The 22,682-nt window shown below is 42.0% G+C and overlaps 2 protein-coding genes across 10 annotated transcripts in view; both read right to left on the bottom strand.

Moving 5' to 3' along the window:
• The window catches only part of TEAD1 (TEA domain transcription factor 1), a 280,155-nt gene that overhangs the window by 155,791 nt on the left and 101,682 nt on the right, over nt 1-22,682 (bottom strand). The window lies entirely within an intron of this gene.
• Nucleotides 5,558-6,663, bottom strand: LOC143644700 (CDK5 and ABL1 enzyme substrate 2). Its single transcript, XM_077114028.1, has one exon. It carries the CDS (start codon nt 6,646-6,648, stop codon nt 5,569-5,571), a length of 1,080 nt encoding a protein of 359 aa, XP_076970143.1. The 5' UTR covers nt 6,649-6,663; the 3' UTR covers nt 5,558-5,568.

The following is a 22,682-nucleotide window of genomic DNA, read 5'->3' as shown; positions in this document are numbered from 1 at the left end:
CTTCCATGCGTATTCATATATCAAAAATTACTAAATATCTTAAGTGCTTGTACAGCTCCCTCTTCTCCTGCAATTTTTTCTCATACCCCACAGTAATATAAGGACGTCTCTGTAAATGACTCACTTCAGTCACACCATGCTTTTTTTCTGTTTTTTCTTTCCTGTTTCACTTAATTGCATAAAACTTGAGTGCCTCCTATGTGCTATCTCCATACCACTTTTACATTCTTCCATGTTCCCTGTCTTGATAAATGGGTTGCTGTCCTCACTCAATACTTGTAAGAGATTAAAGTCACAGAAGAAATGCACTGTGATCGTCTTTGCTCTGGTATCCTACCTTCACTGAAACACAAGTTGTGGAGGTACAGACCCCCACAAGTTTCTGTACTATTGAAGGAATAAAAAGACAACCCTGTGCAGACAGAATTCTCAATCTTGGCATTTCCTCAAGGAATGAGCACCTCCAGCCTACCACTGGTTCTCAACTCACAGTGTGACTCACAAGCGCCTGGGCAGCTTTGAAATAATACAAACGGCAGTCACCTCCCCAGAGATTCTGATTCAGGTGGCTTGGAGGAGGAGGATGTCCTCACAATTTAGTGTTTTGTTTTGAAGTTTCTCAAGTAATTCTAATGTGCAATCAGGGTCAAAATGTAATGCACCATCCTGGGGCAGGCAGTGTAGTATAGAACGGTGCTCTGCAAATTTGAAAGTTCATATAGTTCACCTGGGGATCTCGTTAAAATGCAGATTCTAATTCCACAGATCAAATGAGGAGCCAGAGGATCCACATTTCCAACAAACTCCTGGGTGGCTTGTTGATGATTCTGGTCCACAGGTCAGAGCTGGATGGGTGAGGATGTGGAGCTTGGTCTTTGTATTTTGTATTAACACACCCAAGTTTAGTGGAAAGAAAACTGGCTTTGGAGTCAGATTGACCTGGGTTTTAATCCCAACTCCACTATTTCCTCATTGTGACTATGGCCAAATTACTTATCCTCTTTAAACTTGCATCCTTCCACATGAAATGAGGCAATGGCATCTCCTTGCCCAGCTGTTATGGGACTGACATCAGACTACAGCTGGGCCAATTATGTCTGTGCATACCTGCTCAGGTGTGTTCTCCCAAGGAGGTCAGCGGAGCAGCTCTACGCTGTCAGGAACAGAAACAATACAGCCCTGATGAGGCTGGTGGCCCTTCTGGCCTGGTGGGCTCTGAAAGGCAGGTTGGGGTCTACATGGGTAAAAGTCATGGACCCTCCCAGAGTGGAGTCAGCACTATTCTATCAGCTCTGGCCCTAACCAGAGAGGATCTGTCACAAGTTCCTAAAGGAGAAATCTAGGCCTCAAATTATGCAAGATGCCCCCAAATCAGTGCATCTTGATTTAACCCAAAGTATATGCTATTGTTTTTTTAAAAAACAAAACAAAACAACTATTTCATACACACAAGCATAAATTTGCTCATTGTGGAAAATTTGGAAAGTATAGAGACTGTTTAAAAGTTAATTCTCGGGCAGTGTGACAGTGGCTCAGTGGCAGAATTCTCACTTGCCATGCCAGAGACTTGGGTTCAATTCCCGGTGCCTGCCCAAGTAAAAAAAAAATTTAATTCTCACTTGTCAGAGCATATTTGTACTTAATCTGATAATCCAGAGATGGATTCAGCATAGACCAGGCCCAAAGAGCTCTTGGTCTGGTGGGAAGAGAAAAAAAACAAGCATTTACTAGGTATTTAGAACACGTCAAGTGAGTCTCATATATTACTCATTTCATCATACAACAGGCTTAGGAAACTAAGGCTAAGAGACATTAAGTACCCTGTCCAGGGTCACACAGCTGATAAGGAGAAGAGGGAGGAGTTGAATTTCTGGTTCCAAACACTGCCTCGCTTCTCACTGTTCCACAGCTGTTTCTCATCAGATATGGTCAAAGCAAACAAAATTTAAGACAGCTTTAGGTTAGACAGAAAGCCATGTAAATTTTACTACAGAGCCATAATTATTAAATGTCTGCTCCCATTACTCTAGCTAGCATTCCAAAAGTGATTCTGGGTAATCTTCGAGGAACAACCTTGAAAGAATGAAATGTCAAACGCAGTATATCTGCAATGTACATGACATGTCCTACATGTCTGTAGGACAGATTTGATCTGTCCTACAAATCAAGGACTTCTACTGGTGTTTTAGTTTGCTAAGGCTGCCTGAATGCACCAGGAATGGAACAGCCTTTATAAAGGAGATGTATTGAGTTACAAATTTACAGTTCTTCAGAGGAAGGAGAGCTGGCTTTCCGTGTTACATGGGAAGGGACACGGCGACATGTGCTGGCCTCCCCTCCTGGCTTCTGGGCTCAAACGCTCTCCCTGGGATAATTCCTTTCTGCATCTCCAAACATCTGGGTCTGAGATGCTGAGCTCTCTTCTGACCTCTTCTTTTAAGCCTCGTGATTGAGGAAGGCCCTTCCCTTAGCCAATGGCAGATGTAATCAGCCATCAATGCTGATGATTTAACTCCACAGCAACAGAACAACTGGGCACCATCACCTGGCCAGGTTGACACCTGAACCTAACTACTACATCCTGTGAGGATGAGCTTCTGAATAGCTGTAGCAAAATCAAAATGAGAAAGTCAGTTCTGGACATTTAGCCCTCGCAGGACTGGTATGCAGCCCTCTCCATCATGGACAATCGTTGGGCTTGAACAATAGAGAAGTCATCCAGCACAGTTCTCTTTCATTCAGTTCATGCTCCATAGGTTTATCAACCCTCTTCACTAACAAAATCTTTATCTCACATGTCAGTGGGTATCTAAAATTGCTTTAAAGGAAAAAAAAAGAGGAATGAAATGTCAAACTCAATGTATCTGCAAGGTACATGAAAAAGGTCACTGTCCTACAAATAGGTGAGAAAGACAATACCCTCATGGAAACAATGAGAAAAACACTAACTAGATAATTTATAAGCATATAAAATTAATCAAGCTCATCTGTCATCTTAGAAACGTAAGCCATAATAAGATATCACTGTCTACCTACCAAAATAACAAAGACACTAAAAAAGTAACACTTAGCATTGATCATGGTCTTAGGAATTGAGCATTCTCATTCCTTTTTAAAAGGGCTGGACAACGGTCATTTGGTAATATTAACAAAACTCTTAAAGAAAATAAGCTACCACTCACTTTGTGCTCCATGTCTTAGAAACGGTCCTAAAGAAATATCAGGTATATTAATAAAGAACATTCACTACAGTTAAATATGGAAAGGAAAAATTGTTCTAACTGCCCAAAATAGGTGGCTGCTGAATAGTCAAAGTAGGATATATAGTAAATATAATTCTATGCAACTTAAAAATTCATAGAATATTTTCAACGATATGCAAAAATGTAAAATATGATCCCAATTTCCAATGAAGCAGAACAAATGTATATAAACACAGGGAAAAAACCTCACCAAACAGATAATAAAATATTAAGAAATTCATTGCTAAGTGATAAGAATTTGATCTATTTTCATGCTTTTCAATTTTTTCTAACCTTAACACCAGGTAGAAAACCAATAAATATGAGTGTGCATTTTAAACAAAGATATTCAGTTATAATATTTACTGTAAGAAAATTAACTACATGTAAAATAAAAGAACTAACATTCATTGAGCATATATCATGTTCCTGGCAATATACTGGATGTTATACTATACATCTCACTAAATCATCACAGAAACCATATATGTTCAGTATAACTTATCCTATTTTAAAGATAAAGAGAGGTTGGGTAATTGCCCCAGAGTTGGCTCAACTAAGTACATACTTAGGTCCTGGTGTTTTCAAACCAAGATTTCCAACAGAGCAGTGCAGAGGAGGCCTGAGAACAATCTCACCTTTAAGTTCTAGTGAGCATCACACTGACATAGATAAAAACACATATCAATGAAGGCAAACTCAAAAAGTAAGCTTTTAGATGTGCCTATATTTTTATGTTGAGGCTAAAACTTTCTTCAGAGTATTACATAGTCCATTTTTTGGTTTTTTTCCTCCCTACTTTTCCTGTTGTTCTTGTACTATCCTGGGAACCCAACTGCCAAACATCCAAGGGAAAATGCCCCAGAGCAGAGAGGTACTATTTACCTACCAACCCAAGCTTGATGGAAATCTCCCTTAAAAACACTTACTTCTATTCCTATTTCTGTAACTCACCAAACAACTTTGTAATCAGTGAGGTGATCTCAAAATGTTCTCACGTACCTGGAGGAGTGCCTCAAGCACATGCCCCATACCCTCTTCTCTGCAGCCTGGTCTCCCATCCAAGAGTCACTTCTAAGTGCCCACTTACCCTTAGTTTCAGGGAACTGTGGAGTCCATGTCTAGCTTATATGCTTCTTTGGTAATCTTGTTATTCCTATACATTTGGGGTTCTGTAATTATAGGCTGTGATTCATTTACAAGTTTTGGGTTGACTTGTTTTGAGTATAATAAACATTTAACCTATGTTCTACAAATAAATAAAGCTGTTTGTCCTGTACTTTTTATTACCTCCCTACAGTTTCTGCTTTATTATGCCTGTTATTAGAGAAGTATTTTCCCCTACCCCCTTGTAGTTTTCTTACAGGAGGAATTTATATCTCAAATGCAATAAAATATTTGATTAAAGAATTAGCTTAAATTGCCTCCAAATCTCAATCAACGGGCCCTCTCCTCAAGGCTGATACTCAGATTCCTAAATTTTGAAGATGCATCTAAAATATTCCTTCTTGCACCCTCACCCACCTGCAACCCATCATTGGTTGGAGCCAGAAAAAAGCCTGCTGATCCAGGATCTCAGCCATAAGAAACTTCTATAAGGTAGACCCTGCCTGCCCATAAAACTGACAAGGCCCTTATCAGTACCTTTCAGAGAGAGACCAGAACTGCTAGAAGCTTCCATGAGACCACGAATTCATCTTTAAAAACTTGAAGTGTTGAGAGCAACTCATAACTAGAAGGCGTCCTCTGAAACCGATTACAAAGAATGCAGGAGACCAAAGTCTGGGAGACACCAGTTATTTTTAGTTGATATTGATTTCTACAGAAGCCCTATAAGACACACCCTAACTTTTTTTTTTCTTTTTTTTACAGGGGCCTCAAAGGTTTACTGAGGGAAAAGCAGACATCAGGACGGAGAAACGCTTGCTCTAAAGTCAGAATTCACTTCCCTGCAGTATCAATGAAAGTCTGGCTCAGGCATATCAGAGAAAGGAACAATAATGAAACCCCATGTCCAGGTACTTGAAGTCCAGGGAAATGTAGAGTTGCCGCTGGAGGCATGAAGTGCTCTGGAAGGGCCTGTGCTTCTGTCTGAGGCCACAGAGTGTGAAGAAACAAGCACTTTAGCAGCTGGGAAAGGCGGATGCTTCCATGGTGGGTGGGTAGGTGGGTGGGGAGGGGAGAAATGGGCAGGTGGGATGGAGGCAACCCTGGCATGGGTTTCCGCCCACGTCCTGGGGCTCCCGTGCACCAAGCAGCGCCTGGGCTCCAGCACACAGGGTAGGGCCACTGCTCGGCAGCACAAACCCCGCTTTGGCTAGAACTGCTATGTGAGGCGCCGGTAGTGAGGCAGCACTTGGCTCTCGGGCAGGTACAGTGCAAGCTCTAAAGCCACTAGCACCGTGAATTCAAACCCAATCAGATCTCGTCTGTTTAATCGAAATCTTTCTTCTAACTTATCGATGAGCTGCTTCACTTCATTCTTCCGGAGGTCACTGCTGATCTTGGCAGCAAGCAGTACACATGCTCCTGCACAAAGTTTGCGGTTCTGGTTGTTGAGCTTGCCTTGCAGGACCAGCTTCTCAAAGTACACGTACGCCATTGACACCGTCACAGGCTCTAGGCTGCACTCTTCCGAGAGGTTCCGCATCTCCCGTTTTAAGCTTCGGATCTTGCTCAGCGTCAGCTTGATGTGTGGGAACTTCTCCCGGAAGGTCTCGTTCATGTCCTTCTTGAGGTCTGAGGGCTTCACATACTCAGTGACTGTGGTCATGTATGAGGCAAAGATGAGCACCTGCTTGTGCTTGCCATAGGGCCACTGCGGGTCGTCCAGGAGGTTGGGATTGTACTCCAGGGTGTCACCTGTGTCACTCCCTAGCTCTGTGCCTGCTGCTGCTGACTTGGAGGGTGCGGCTTTGTATCTGGACCCCGGCAGAGCCCGGGGGATGCTGGGGCGTGGTGGGGGCACCGGGCCATGGCTGTCGTTCCTGTGCGTGACCAGGGCGTTGGTGGGGTAGAGGAACTGTGCATAAGACACGACCTTTCCATCCGCTCCCAGCTCGACACCTTCCAACTCAAAGACCATCTCAGAGGACACGGAGATGCCGCCGGATGGATGCCTCTGCTTCTGGCTGTCCACCCGCAGGTCACTGATCCGCAGGCCTTCCCCATAGGGCAGGACAGAAAAGGCTGCACACAGGGACCGCTTGGCGCAGATCAGCACAATTCTGCTGTTCCTGGTGTCGTACTGCCTCATGTTCTTGATGAAATGGGTCTTTTTTAAGCCTTTGTGTCTGGGAGATCCAGAGATGTGTTTGGCTCTTTGTGCCGAGGTGCACCCCACCACGTCTTCCAGGAACTCTAGAGAGCAACGCTGGGAGGCGACTCGCCTTCTCTGGCGCTGCATATCCAGGGCAAGGCCGGCGGCTGCCTGTGTGGGGCTGAGCAGGCCCTGGGGGGCGCCAGGGGCCCTACTCGCGGGCCCGAAGAGGCCGGAGGGAGTCGCAGGCGGCAGGTCCCCGCGGGCCCCGGGGTCGGGTGTGGCGGGCGGCGGAGGAGGCGGGGCACACCTTAACTTTGAGTTCCAAAAACACATACCAAGCATAAGTTGTTCTTTGAAAGTTATAAATGAGAAAGCCGGGCATTTCTCACATGAGAGACTCAATAGGTGAGCAGCCATCCCTGGAAAATCTGCTCTACAGGGCGTCCCAACACCCAGTTCATCAAAGAAACCAGGATGTCCTGATGGCATCAGAGAAGGGTCTTTCTCTCCCGCGAAAACACAGAGCTCATCATCTACACTCTATTTCTTTCTCTTGGTCACTCCAGCCCCATCTCCAAACCCACAAGCCCTTTGTGTAACAGGTAATCAATAACACAGCATGTGTTAATGACCACCTCTGTTTCCAACAAACCTGGGAGAGAACGCGGCACTTTTTCCTACAGAATCTATATATGACTTCAGAATCTTTTCTCAACACTACACTGCAAGCAAGCATCACTAATCAGTTTGAGTTAAAACCATCTGACATTCCCTAATCTACAGAATAAAATTCCAAGTCCTATCGCCCACTTGGCTGTAAAATCCATAGAATAAAATTCCAATTCCTATCACCAACCTTGGCTGTTAGAATAAAATCCAAGGCTGGCATTTAATCCCCTCCATGACCTGGCCCTGTTCACCTACTTTCCAGTCATGCATGCCCTGCTCCTCTGCGCTTTTCCATGTATTGTCCTTCCTTCTGTCCCCACCTTGGGTCCTACTACGTCCAGGGAGCCTTCCAATTGCCCTGGCCCAGTGACTTCTCCTCCCTAGGACTTTGTGGTACTTTAGATCTGTGCCACTTCCCTACCTCTCTGACTAGGCACAAGTTACTTATCTTTATTTCCTCCTAAATATTAAGCACAGAGCCTTGACTATTCAATACCACACACAGTTAACAGAGCACCTAAGTAGGAAGCCTCGTTATGCTAGGTAAGTACTGCATGAAAGACAAGTTTAAGACACAAGCAATCAAAGGAAGTGATTAGGTTAGCTCTCATGGCACTTATAACCAAATACTAGCTGACACTTTTAGCAGCATAAAAAGAAGATGAATTAACGGGCAGAGCAGAGAGAGGCTATGGATGTATATTCATATGGATGTATATGTATATTCTACCTTACCACTAAAAAATAATAAGTCTGCAGCATTTCTTTAATTTATTATTACTGTCCAACGAGCATTCTCACTCCATTTCTTATCCCCCATACTCTTTTCTTACACATAATGCTATTACTATTGATGTGCCCTAATAGCAAAGAGTTCAGTAAATGTTTGATATATGAGGAAAACAATGGAGGATAATTATTCTGGGTAAGATTTTTTTTCCATAAAGTGAAAATAGCATTTTTTCCCAACTATAAAAATTATAGGGTACACGGGTGGTTCAGTGGTAGAATGCTCGCCTTTCATACAGGAGACCCAGGTTCGATTCCTGGACCGTGCATCGCCCACCCTGCCCCGCCAAAAAATATATATATATATAGATCAACTCTCCAAACTTCCCACCATCAAAAAACAATCATTCATTCTCGCCTGCCATGCTGGAGACCCGGGTTTGATTCCCACTGCCTGCCCATGCAAGGAAAAAAAAAAAAGACAGTCATTCAGATGATTGATATGGTGTATGAATATACCTCACCTTAAAATGTTTTGAAAACATTTTTTTTAATGCTTTCAAAAAAAGACAATTGCAAACATTTTGGCAAAAATTCTCCATGTCACAAAACATATCTTTATCAACTTCTTAAGGTAACCCACGAATTCCTCTATTGTGCCTCTGCTGAGGTCCAATCATATTGTAGCATGTATTAGTACTTTGTTTCTTCTTGTTGCTGAGTAATATAACACTTCGATGGGAATTTAGATTGTTTCAGTTTTTGCCCATTAAAAAAATGCTGCTATGATTTTGCATGCAAGTCTCTGTGTGAACATGTGTTTTCATTTCTCTTTAACAGGTAACTAGGAGTGGAACTGCTAGGTCAAACGGTAACTCTGTATTTTAACATTCTTAGGAACTGTCAGACTGCAGTCTGTACCATCTGAATTCCTACCAGCAGTATAAGAGGGTTCTAACTCCTCCACATCCTTGCTAACATTTGCTATTGTTATCAATCGTTCTGATTATAGTCTTGGGGTATTATTGTCTTGGGGTATATGAAGCGGTATCTCATCGTTTGACTTGCACTTCCCTAATGGCTAATGATGTTGAGCATCTCTTCTCGTGCCTTCTGGCCATTCTGTGTAACTCCTTTGGAGAGGTGTCTATTCAGGTCCACTGGCCAAGTGAGTTAAAATTTGAAACCAGAAATGAAGATATATAAGTGGGTTTCTCGTTAAGTCCTGATTTGTTTGAGATTTTTTGATATTGGAAATATGGAAGGAGCAGAGCCTGGAAAAAAACAAGGATCCCCTCACCTTATTCCCCTTTGCCGGCTGTCAAGAATGTCAAAAGTCATCCAAACAGCCACTGTATAGTAGAATGACAAAACTGTCTCTCCTCCTTAGAACAACTCAGGGACGAAGACACCATCATCCCCATTTTACAGACTGAAGTTATTTATTGGGCATTTACTATTAAGTTCAAGGAATACGAAGATGAAGAAGACATGTTAGGTTTCCAGGAGTCCATGTCCTATTAACAGTGTAAACAGATCCCCAAAGGTAAATTCATTTGCCCAAGGTCATTTAACCAAAGTCGTCTTCTTCCTGAGCTTCAAGTTCAAGTACCATAGTCCCATCAGGCTAGGAGAAAACAAATCCCTGGGCTTAGGCTCTGGAGGAAGATGGGGGTGGGGGGCACTAAACAGGGGAGCAGACTCAACAACTGCCTATGGAGGGACAGAGGCTGGTGTCACGGGCTGCACTGAAGGCCTCTCCCCCTCCCTGCAGGCTCAGCAACAGGACCCCGCAGAGGTAATGAGCTGAAACCTGTAGCGCGCACACACTGTCTCTGCTTAGGCAGGAAGCTGTCACCAGCAAGTGACAGATTAAATAGCAGAGCAGGGGCTTGGACAGCCCTGCCTGACTGAGGCAGCAAAGCAGCTTGAGGCTGCAGCCGCTCCACATGGGCCCGTCTGTTCAGCTGAGCTCACTGGGCAGAGGCAGGGCTGCAGGGCAGTGTCTGTGCACCAGCTGAGGCCCGGCAGGCCCAACCCAGGCGATGCCTCCAACAACCCAGCTGTGCACCCCGAACAGGCACTGAGCCTCCCAGTGCCGCGTGTTCCTCTCGCTAAATATCTACCAGCCCAGGAGACTCTCAGCTTGCATCTGTGGACGTTAATTACCACCCTGGCTGGACGGGTCATCTGGAGGGAGATGTCAGGCATAATGACACACTCACCAGGATTATTCTGGATTCCCACCTATTCTAACCAAATTTCTTTCCTCTTTGTGCACGCGTGCTCTCAGTCTCTCTCTCTCTCCCTCCCTCTCTCCCTCTCACCCTCTCTCCCTCTCACCCTCTCTCTCTCCCTCTCTCTCTCTCCCTCTCTCTCTCTCTCTCTCTCTCTCTCTCTCTCTCTCTCTCTCTGCATTCAAAGATTCTGACTGCACATGTGAAATTTGAATTTGGGTGGCCTTGGAAATCCTTAGATAAAAGAAATTGTCCAGTCTAGGTCAGGAAATGATAATAAAAATCAGTGTCAATAATAATGATATCAGCTGCCACTTACTGAGACCTTGCCACGTGCCAAGTACTGAGCAGGCACTAAATCCAAGTCAATTCCTACTTAACTGTCACAAAAACTCCACATGAGACACCCCTATTTTATGGAGAAAACAAAAGCTTGAAGAAATCAAGGTCATCCCACTAGGGGTGATGATGCTGTATCTTTCTGATTTTAAAGTGAATGTGCTTCTTACACTGTAATTCCAAACTGAGATGCCAAGAATCTCAATTTATCATGGTGCGGCTCTGAATTACATTAAAAATCAGTTCATAACAAATTTTAGTCCCTAGTCAAGAAAACAATGGAAAACACAAAGTTAGAATTGGTTTCATCTAAAATACCCTCTTTTATTTTTTGTTATACAATGTACATACCTGCAATACAGCAAACATTTGCACTTTGTTTGATGATCTTTTACAGGGGTCACCCCTGCAAGTCCACTTTCTCAATGCCGAGTGTATGCCTCAGCAAAGGATAAGCCCTCAAAAAACAATCTGCTTGGTTCTTAATTTTAAATACTGGCTGGATTTTAAGCTACTCTTCATGCTCTGGGGAAATGCTCAGTTTTCATATTCAGAAGGGACATGCTATACATAAAAGAAGTGTTTCATTCTTGCATCTCCTCAAATTTCTGGATATGCCTGAAGATTTAAATATTTATTAATATTCTTTAGCACAGTTAACTTATCAGTATACCATCTCTATATCAACAGGTGTGAGAAAAATTTTTGGAAAATATTTGCCACCTGTTAAGAATTATAGCTCTTGTCACCAAAGCTGGCTGACATTTAAAATAATTTCATTTACTTAAACCAAGTTTTTATAAAAACCTTAGTATTTTTCACCAAAGGACACAATTATTTTATGAAATTAAATGTATATATTTCTTAAATTTTACGTTCTTCAATTGTAAGTGTGAATTATGTTGGACTTTTCTCTGTTCAACTTTTTATATCAGACTGCTTCAGTCAGGTCAAGCAGAGAAAGTTCAGTACTAACCAGCTCACTCTTCTCTTTTCTTTTCAGACTGGGAAAGAAAAAACATGTGTTCAAGCTTCTCAGCTCTCAAACAATTTAAAATTGAATTAATTAGTCTAAAGAATAAAACCTTCCATAGCCATAAAAGAGTTGATGTATTTTTACTGAATTACCATTTTAGAAGGCTCTGAAACGCCAACCACGTAAAGTGATAACTACCAAGTCACTATTCTCTCTCTAAAAATTTCCCAGCAAACATAACTCTCTAAAGAATCATCCCTTAAATCAGGTGTATCACAAGGCAGCTGGCAAAAAATGGATAGACAGCGGCAATGTATCCTTCCCCTTCTTTGGTGGAGACATTTCACTCAAATGGGGAAGCAAGAAAGTTAGGAGGAAAGTCAAGACTCTGCAAGGGTTGCTGGTGCAGGCGGTACTATCTCTTTATTCCAAGGAGACACTGATCTCAGCTCCCACTGCCCACTGCTGAGGTCAGGGTGGAAGAACCGGATTCCAGGCTCACTTTCAGGGTGTTCGGCATCGGACAGCCAGCGACCTTTCTAAAACCTACTCAGATCATACACACCCCCACACACACACCCCCAAGCCCCCGGCTCAACTCAATGCCCTCCAAAAGCCGCTCACTCTGAATGAAAGCCGACATCCTCACAGAGACCTCTGAGATCTCCTCCCCTCCCCTCACTGTCCCTCCTCCACTCCAGCCACACTGGACCTTCGATGCTCCCCAAACACATCAGGCACGCCCGGTTTCTGACATCAGCGGGAGCCTCAGCCTAGAATACTCTTCCCCTAGATGTCTGCTTGGTTTATTCCCCCGATTCCTCACCTTCTGCGGGTGCCCCCCCTCCCAGACTCCTTCCTCACAGGAGCTCCCTATCCCCCCCTTCCCTGCTCATTGTCCTACTTAACACTTTCACCATCTAATGTACCTTATCTTAATGACTGCCATCTCCCCCACGTAGGCTCCGGGAGGACGGGGATTCTCATCTGCCTTAGCTCAGGGCAATGTTGCCAGTGCCCAGAGCAGCATCTGACACAGAGATGGCACACAATAAGTATTTCCAAACTGAAGGGGAAGGGTCATGCAGTGCTTCAAAGGTAACCAACCTCTGGCCAGTCCCTTCTAACTAGGGTTGCCAGATCAAATAGAAATACCGCATGAGACTTATTATTCTCTATCAGAAAGTTGAATTTAACTGGGCATCCTGTATCTTCCTGCCTGTGGTAACTTCTATATAACATAAATTTTCCCATTTTAACTATTTTTAGTAACTTCAGTGATATATTCACAAAGTTGTGTTACTCTCACCACTGCCCATTACCAAGACTTTTTCATGACCACACACACCAACTCTGCACCTATTAAAGTCACAATTCCCCACTCCCCTTCCCTACTCCAGCCACTGGTAACCTCAATCTACTTTCTGTCTCTGTGAAGTTGTTTTTTCTAGATATTTCATGTAAGTGTGGAATTGCGGTATTTGTCCTTCCTGTGTGTCAGCACTCTGTATTTTTGTTTGCTAAATCTGGCCAACTTACTCCTGACTCCAGTGAGAAAGTGATCAAATGCAGTTCACTCAGGTCACCTGGGGGAAGCAGAGGTCCATGGACATCATCCGAAGACCAAAAGAGAAGCCATTTCCTCTCCTCTGACCTTTCTCACTGAGGATCCACGGTGATCTGGGCTGTGCCGGTGCCGGGTAGAAAAACTGGCCAGCACAGGGCTGAGAAAGCCACCTGGCAGAGCTCTCCTCGCCACCTCCTCGACTTTCAAAAAGGAGTATCTTCTCTCCTTAATTCCCACTTGGCAGGGTCTCAGAGAAGCCCAGATGCTCATGTTCCTTCCCTCCTACCCTGTGACTGTGGAAACCATACAGACGCAGGATAAACAAGTAACCTAGTCCCTGCTTTCCTTGCACTTCTGTCAGGAGCCCAGAGCCTTGGGCTCTCCCTCCCACCTTTCCAGTCGGAAGGCTGGGCATGGTTGAGTTTCTGAGCTTGACAGAGGGTCTAGGGTTCTCAGAGCAGAATGTGCCTCTGGTTAACTGAATGTTGCTAACTGATCACCCTTGTGATACATGCAAGAGAAGACTGAACCCCCGTGAAAACAAATGGGTGCTTAGCATGAAAATAAGATAGTAAATCATGACATCTACTTACTATCCACTAAAAAATCAAAGTTCCATATGGAATAAAAATAAATAATAGGGGGAACAAATGCTAAAATAAATTTAGTTTGAAATGCTAGTGATCAATGAAAGCGAGGGGTAAGGGGTATGGGAGGTATAATCTTTTTTTTTCTGTTTTTGTTTTCTTTTTCTGTTGTCTTTTTATTTCTTTTTCTGAATTGATGCACATGTTCTAAGAAATGATGAATATGCAACTAAGTGATGATATTGTGAATTACTGATTATATACGTTGGTGTTTTATTTGGTTTGTTAAATTTTTTAAATTAATAAAATTAAAAAAAAATCAAAGTTCCTGGATTGAGGTCTTGAACAGTTATGGATTTTCAGATACATGCTTCCAGTGATTTTCCCAGGTTTCCCACTTCCTGGGCCCTCCAATGTGGAAGTTCACAGAGGTGTCAAAAGCTGTCTGGGTCATGGGATCTAAAGCAGTGACCACACCCATGTGTTCTGTGAAGAGACAGAAGTGGGGGCAGGGGGAGTATCCCCTGAGGTGGGGATAAGAACTGAGCCAAAAGTGAAGGCGCGAGTAGGAAGATCGTATATCCAGGTCTGCCTGGGATCATCCAGTTTGTTTTCCTGGTATAATTATTAACATCACACAACTTTATTTTCCAAAGTGTTTTAGTCTGGAGATGAAACTATATGGCCACCCTAAGGTCAAGCCAAACTGGGAATGACCTCTGTGCCCTAGGAGTCAGGATCTGTGGGGCTGGAGGAAACAGCTATTTAAAGGCAGCTGCCACCAAGCTGGACCAGCTCACCCCCAGAGCTGGAGCTAGGAAAAGGGCATCACTGGGCAGCAGCTTCCAATGTGAAAAATGAGGCGGCTGGCCTGATCCCGCCAGATCCCTCCAGCTCTGAATTCTAAAAGAGCAGCTGGGAGAGGTGCTCGCCCAACCCCTCCACCCCAGTCTGCAGAGAGCACATGCAGGCCCACACGTTCCCCACTGGTTCCAGACACAGACCGCCAGAGCCGGCCCTGGCTCAGAAACATCCACACATTAGGATGTCAGATGACTGAAAAGTCAAGTCTTTGATCTGACACAGAGAGAGAGGGCAGGCCCTTCTTCTGACAAGTCACACCTACTGTCTCTGGGTTTTCTCCAGTCTTCTCAGGCTGGCTCCAAGATAGTAAGTTAGAGCACATCTGGAAGGGAGCTGATCCCCCAGCCCCTCTCGCCCCACAGGTGCCTGATGGAACCAGGAGCTCCAGACAGCCTGTCACTTTTACCCACCATGCACTGCAAGCCTGCACTGCTCAACTACAGGAGTTACAATTAACGGGATGGTTAATGCCTTAAAATCAAAATGACAGAAGGAATTTGGAAGGGGAGGAATCACATAGCAAGCCCAGACTAGCTTTGCCTCAAGGAAAAGAAAGGAGTCAAACCAGGATTTGGGGGGCACTGACCTATTAATTCACCCTACGGAGCCAGAGTATAGAAAATGCCAAGACATTTAGCATCCTCTGCAACCTACAAGAAAATCAAATCATCCCACGCTTCCATGAAGACACCACCAGGAGCCAAAGCCTAAACCTAAATACTTTAGGACACTTAGTACAGTAAAACTGCATGAATTCAGGAACCCCTGCTCCAGCACTTGTAAGATTTCATGTGACATGCAAGATGCTTACTAAGATGTCCACACTGGCATGAGATGGGACATGAGATAATGACTGTTGATGCTTCAAATGGGTTCTGCCCTTAAAGTCCTTTTCCTCTCTGCCTCCCAGACACACTCATCTATTCCAAAGTTTCCAATTCTAAACTCTGTGATGTTGTTTTCCAAATTGTTCTAAAACCCCAAATCCTGAATTTCCAAGTGCCTGCTGGTTTCTTCCTCCCGGACAGCTCCGAAGTACTTAACACTCCATATATCGTAAACCAATTACCCCAAGCCTAGCTTTTAAAATCTGTTCTTCCATGCTGCATAACTTGCACATCTCTATAAATGGCACTGTATCCACTCAGATAAAAAAAAAAATCTTCATCTCTTCCTCTCCATCAAATCCTAATAAACCTACTGATCCAGACTCGAAAACCTTTCCCATCTTACTCACTATTTTGCATTCCCATAGCCTCTGACCTAATTCAAGCATTCCTCATCTGCTTGAAGTAATAGGGTGATCCCAGCCTCCTTATGGGTCAAAGGCCCCTAGAATAATTCTCCACAAGCATTTTTAAATAGCCTAAAGACCAACGGCTCCCACCCCCCTTCTAGGAGTATGTTACATACACAGAAAGGCTGAGACTCTCTGCTCTTTATCTTTAGTGTTCAAACTGTCTGGCACTTTACTCCTTAATCTCTCACCCTACCTTTCTCAGTTCATAAGCCACATCACTCTATCCATCCTTGTAGATATCCTGCACCCTACTCAATCAGACTTCTTACTGCTTCTCAGAAGCCTGTTTATTTTCACATCTGTCTGCCTTCAGCCCTCTTCCATCCTCCACTCTGTCCATCCTTGAGAGGTGGTTCAGCCTACTGGTTAAGAGTAAGAGCAAGCGCTGTCTTTGCAATCAGATAAACTTGGGAGGTTTGAGTCTAGCTCCACCACTCAGTGGGGCCAAGTGACATTAGGTGGCAAAGAAGAAGCTCACTTAGTTTTCCCAAACACTGAAAAGAGAAATACCCTCCCAGATATATCTTCAGGAAAAACCACTGTGTCATTTCTCAAATAAATGCATCTTAGCAGAGAAACTTACTGACTAATTGGCACATGGTTTCCAAGTTCTAAAGGTGAAAATACTGGTAACCACCATGGGGCATCTACGATGCTGATGCAAAACTTCTGCAGACACTATTTTCTAGGACTCCAGCTGACTCTTCTCCAGGGCTTCAAAAACTCAGAATCAAAGGCATCTGCACAGAGAAAAGCTATTCATTCCGCCATGCACTGAATGTGGTAAGCTGAGTTTCTCCAGAAACTGCCTAGAAAAAAATACATATATAGCACCAGAACTAAAACTCTGGACTTTGTCATACTTATCGTAATTTTTAAAGAACACACAGACACACAACTGGTTCAATGACTTTGAACATGAAAACCCTGGTCTTTATCATACAAATTATGCATATTCTTTTTTTGAAGAACATCTGCATTGGTGACATCTGGTTTCTGAGACCCAAGTTCAACCACATTTTAAGAATAACTAGATTCAGATTTACTGAGCAGTTTGATGTACTTACTATACATGCCAGATACCTGCACCACACAACTTCATTAATACCCCGAGATTAGCTTTCAGCAACTGGTCTGATGCTAACACATATTCAGCCACCTTTTATTTCACCTGGTATCTGAATTAATTTAATTTGTATGTTCATCTACTTTCTCTTCTCATTCCATATTTACTACAACAAAAGAACACTACAAACAAAGGGAATTATTATTGCAATGAAAACTAATATTTACTGATCACTTACAAAGGGACAGGCACGATGCTAATAATGTGTGTATATAAAAATACAGATACATATAGTCATACACACACCAGTTTTATTGAGATCTACGTCGCATACCCTACAATTCATCCATTTAAAGTATGTAATTCAATGGTTTTTAGTATTTCGCAGAGTTGTACAACCATCACCACAGCCAATTTTAGAACATTTTTATCACCCCAAAAGAAACCTTGTATCCATTGGCAGTCAGTCCCCTTTTTTCCCTCAAAACCTCCACTTCCAAGAAACTAATAATCTACTTTCTTCTTGCTTGTTCTGGGCTTTTCATATAAATGGACTATCAAACAATAGTGGTCTTTTGTAAACGGCTTCTTTCATTTAGCATAACGTTTTCAAGGGTTATCCATAATGTAGTACTCCCTTTTATTTCCAAATAATATTCCAATGGATATATTATTTACTCATTCACCAGGTGGGTTGTTTCCACTTTTTGGTTATCACAAATAATGCTGCCATGTACTTTCATACATATGTTTTTGCATGGACACCTGTTTTCATTTCTCTTGGTTATATACTGAGAAGTGGGATTACTGGGTTTTACGGTAATTCTATGTTTAACCTTTAGAGGAACTGCCGGGCAGTTTTACAAAGCAGCTGCACCGTTTTTCATTTCCAGCAACAATGTATGTGGTCCAATTTGTCCACATCCTCACCAACATTTCTTATTGTCTTTCTTTTTGATGACAGCCATCCTAGTGGGTGCAAATTGGTATTTCATTGTGGTTTTTATCTGCAGCTCCCTGATGATGAACTTTGAGCATCCTTTCCTGTGCTTACTGGCGTTTATATAACTACTTCGGAGAAAATGTCTCTTCAGATCCTTTGTGCCACTTTTCGTTGGATGACTTGAGTTCTGAGATTTTTTTTTATATATTCTAGATATGTCCTTTATTAGATTTATGAATTGCAGAAAAAATTCTCTCATTCTCTGGTTTGTCTTTTTCATTTTCTTGATGGTATCCTTTGAAGAGTTTTGTTTGTTTTTAATTTGATGAAGTAACAATTTATCTATTTTACTTTTACCATTTATATTTTTGGTGTCATATCTTAGAAGTCTTTAACCTAACTCACAGTCAGGAACATTTACCCATGTAACTTCTTCAGTTTTACAGTTTTAGTCTTTATACTTAGATCTATGGCTATTCTGAATTTATTATCTTCTGTGATATAAGAAAGAGATCTAACTTCATTCTTCAGTGTGTGGATATTCAGCATTCCCAGCATCATGTGTTGGAAAGACTATTCTCATCCCCTCACCCCACTCCAACTTAGTTGTCTTGGCATATTTATTGAAAATCAATTGACCATAAATGTGAGGGTTTATTTCTGCACTCTCAAGATTCTATTCCATTGATCTATACCAATGTCTGTATGTCCACCCTAGCTAGTACTACACTGCCATCTTGACCACTGGCTTTGTAGTAGTTATGAAATTGAGAGGTACAAGCCTTCTAACTTTGTTCTCTTTCAAGACTGTTTGGGCTATTCTGACTCCCCTGAATCTCCACGTGAATTTTAGGATCAGCTTATCCATTTCTGCAAACAGACCAGCTGGGATGTTGACAAGATTATGTTAAATCTGTAGATCAATTTGGAGATTACTGCCATCTTAACAGTACTAAGACTTCAATCAATGAATATGAGATTTTTTTTTCATTCATATTTCTTTCAACACTGGTACTTTTCAGAGTAGGAGTTTTACACTTCTTTGTTACATTTACTCCTGGGTATTTTTTTCTTTTTCAGTGCTGTTGGAAATGAAACAGCTTTAATTTCATTTTCAGATGGTTCATTGTTAATGTGTAGAAATAAAATTTATTTTTGTGAACTGAACCTCTATGCTGAAACCTTGCCGAACTCATTAATTAGCTCTAGTAGGTTTTAGTGGATTCTTTAGGATTCTCTATGTACAAGATCATGTCAACTTTAAATAGAGATCATTTTGCTTCCTTCTTTCTAATATAGATGCTTTTATTTAGTTTTCTTACCTGATTGATTTAGTTAGAAACTGCACTATCATACTGCATAGAAATAGCAAGAACAGACAATCCTTCTTTTGTTTCTAATCTTAAGGAGAATTTATTCAGTCTTCAACATTAATATAATGCTAACTGTAAGATTGTCATAGATTATCTTTACCAGATTGAGGAAGTTTCCTTCTATTTCCCTCGTCTGTTAAGTGTTTTTATCATGAAGGGGGTATTGGATTTTGTTAAATACTTTTTCTGCATCTACTGAGATGATAACGTGGTTTTGTCTTTATCTTATTGAGATGGTGTATTACATTAATTGATTTTCAGATGTTAAACCAAATTTGCATGTCTGATAAATTCCACTTGGTCATGGTACATAATCCTTTTTATATGTTGGTGGGTTCCACTTGCTGGTATTTTTTTCATAAGGGCTAGAAGTCTGTAATTTCCTTTTCTTGTGATACCTTTGTTCAGTTTTGTTATCATGGTAATACTTTCCTCAAGGAATGAGTTGGGTATGCAAAGCATTAACACATTATGTCATTAATTCTGACATCAAACTTGTGAAATAGGCACTGTATTAGTTAGGGTTCTCTAGAGAAACAGAATCAACAGGAAATATTCATAAATACAAAATTTATAAAAGTGTTTCACGTAACCATGGGAACGTAGAGTCCAAAATCCGTACGGCAGGCTGTGAAGCTGATGATTCCTTTGGAGGAGAGACTTGCCGGCCAAAGCTGAAAGAGAGCCTGTCTCTTCTGAATCCTCCTTAAAAGGCTTCCAGTGATTAGATTAAGCATCACTCATTAGAAAAGACATTCCCCTTAGCTGATTACAAATGGAATCAGCTGTGGATATAGCTGATGTGATCATGATTTAATTCTAGGAAATGTCCTCATAGCAAAAGACAGGTAGGACTTGCCCAACCAGACAAATAGGCACCACCACCTGGCCAAGTTGACGCATGAACCTGACCATGACAGGCACAATATTATTCCCATTTATCAGATGAGGAAACAGAGGCCTGGGGATATTAACTTCCTATTATCACACAACCACTTAAGTGGCAGAGCTTAAAACCCTCACCCACTCCATTCCTCATACTCTTAATCACCATGATCACCTTATTCCTATCAGCTGACTGACAATCTGCATGAAAAGCGCCCAGTAAGCTAATCAGATTTTGTGGCCTGGCCACAATAATTTAACAGCCTTCCAAACTCCCCAGTGACAGAGTAGTTCACAGGCTCACTGAAGTCAATCATTTAGACATCAACCTCTGGAGTTAAAAGATAGAATTACTATTACCAACAACTTTTATTGATTCAAACATTTTTGGGTTTGGGGGTCTTTTATGTATCAGCAGTATGCTAGGACCTGGAAATATAGAGAGACTAAAGACCTAGCCTCTGTCCTATAAGAGTTCTCAGTGGAGCAGAGAGACAGACATGCACATTTACACATTAAAATTGAGTCTTTATACATTAAAATTATTTAGACAGACAGTAAAATAATATACTATGGAAACACAAAGGACAAAGGAGGCATTGCAACTAGCTCTGCCTATGGGGATTAAGGAAGGTTTCAAAAAGGGGGTACTTTTTAAAGAGTTTTAAAGGACCAATAGGACTTTACTGGAAAGAAAACAAGATGAAGTTTGTCTCAGACAATAGAAAGTCCATTCTCCTCTTTTACTGTCTACCTGGAACCAAAACTCTCCTTCATACGAACCAGGCAGCAATGTAAGGGATATCACGTCCAGAGAACCTCTGCTTCCAGGTCTGTCACAGAAGTTCAGAGATACCAGAAAATAGTGGTTCAGAGCTCAGGATCTAGAGCCAGATGCCTGGGGTTCAAATCATGACTTCAGCAGTTAGTAACTAGTTGTGTGACACTGAGTGATTTGCTTAACCTTTATGGGCTTCGGTTTCCTCATCTGTAATATGGGAATAATAATAATAATAACAACTCATAAAACTTGTTATGAGGTTTAAGTGAGTTAATAAGTGTTTAGAGAAGTATCTGGCATAACATAAATACTAGATAAATATTTTATTTTGAAACCCTTGCACAAACCTGCCCTCATCAGTGCTTGCTTTACCAAGATTTGTACATCTCAAAAGAGTCCTGTCCCAATGCCTATGCTCAACCCACCTGACAACTCTCTTCATTTAACAACTGTTCATTGTGCTGTCTAAGGATATATGGGGACTGAGAGAATGCTTCCTAATACACACGGTTTACGATCCAAATAACCTAAATAGCATCTTTCATAATCAGGATGGTATCACCATTCCATTCTGTGTGTTGCTGTGAGACAGAACCTACAAGCGTCCACCTTAATACTCAGAATGCAATAACAGTTGAACAAACACGCAATCCGATACCTCACATCTGGCATGTCTTATTCCCAATCTAATATGTTTTAAAGGCCGCAGCACTTTATAGGTACAAATATCTTTATCAGGACATTAACATCCATGAAACCTCTCTCCATAAAAGCAATCATAAACAACAATCTCTTGTAAGCTATCACGGAAGCTACTGTGTTTGTAAAAGAACCCTTCATCTGGAGAGAGTTGCCAACAAGTCACAGAGTGCTGAGGCAGAGCCAGGGAAGAGGGCGGGGACTCAGTGAGTAATTGGAACCTTAGTAAATGGCCGAGAAAAACTCAGCTTATTAACTTACGCAAAATATTAGCACAAATGCTGCAAAATTTTGGGAGTGATCAATTATATCTTCCCCAGATCATTCTCTTTTTAGGTAGCCTGAAAGTTCTTTTGCTTTTGCAGAAGAACAATGTCTACGGAAATTTTCAGGTAACAACTAATTTTGTCGGCTATGAAAAAAAAAGCTGTGATACTATAAAAAAAAAAAAAGTTTTTTATAATAAATTCAATGTCCTGGGCATGAATGTTTGTAGCACCTTTCACACGGTGTTTCAAAATGGTAAGGGGGAAAAGGCAATACACTAATACGGGAAGAGGCTTTAAAGAAGTAATATCCGTGTGGGTGACTGAAGAACAAATTTGATTTCATTATTACCTGGAATTGAAGGATTTGAGGGAAGGGAAGTTAGAAGATTGAACAATCTACTGTGTCTGCACAGAGTGTAAGTATCAGACAAATGAAACACACCTGTGATTAAATATTATTAATCATTATAACCAAACAAGAATGTGTATCACGCTTTAAGTACCCAGAGCGCTTTCATACTCTAAACCCAACAAAGCCCAAAGGCTGTGCAAGTATAAGCAAGTTCCTTGCCAAGAAACTGTTACAAAGAGTAACTCAGTTATGAAAAAAAAAAAGAGCAGCATTTAAAAAAAAAAAAAAAGTCTTCCAGAGGCCCCCAACCCTTCAGGAACAAACCATGTCCACGCTCTCAAGTGGAGATAAATATCGACTTGGCAGAGAAACGGGTCCTGTTCATTCTGTGTGGCACTTGTGCTGTGAGCATGTGGACATCTGAAGACGCGTGTGAACACTTTCCTCTGTCTCCCGTCACCATTCTACTCTAATGCACAAATGATAGAACAATGTGACTGTTGGCCCGGACAGCTGACTGACAGATTCACGTGGTCAGGGCA

Source organism: Tamandua tetradactyla, chromosome 8 (assembly GCF_023851605.1).
Source record: "Tamandua tetradactyla isolate mTamTet1 chromosome 8, mTamTet1.pri, whole genome shotgun sequence".
NCBI lineage: Eukaryota > Metazoa > Chordata > Mammalia > Pilosa > Myrmecophagidae > Tamandua > Tamandua tetradactyla.
Note: the sequence above shows the minus strand (reverse complement) of the source record. Positions and strands in the feature narration are given on the sequence as shown.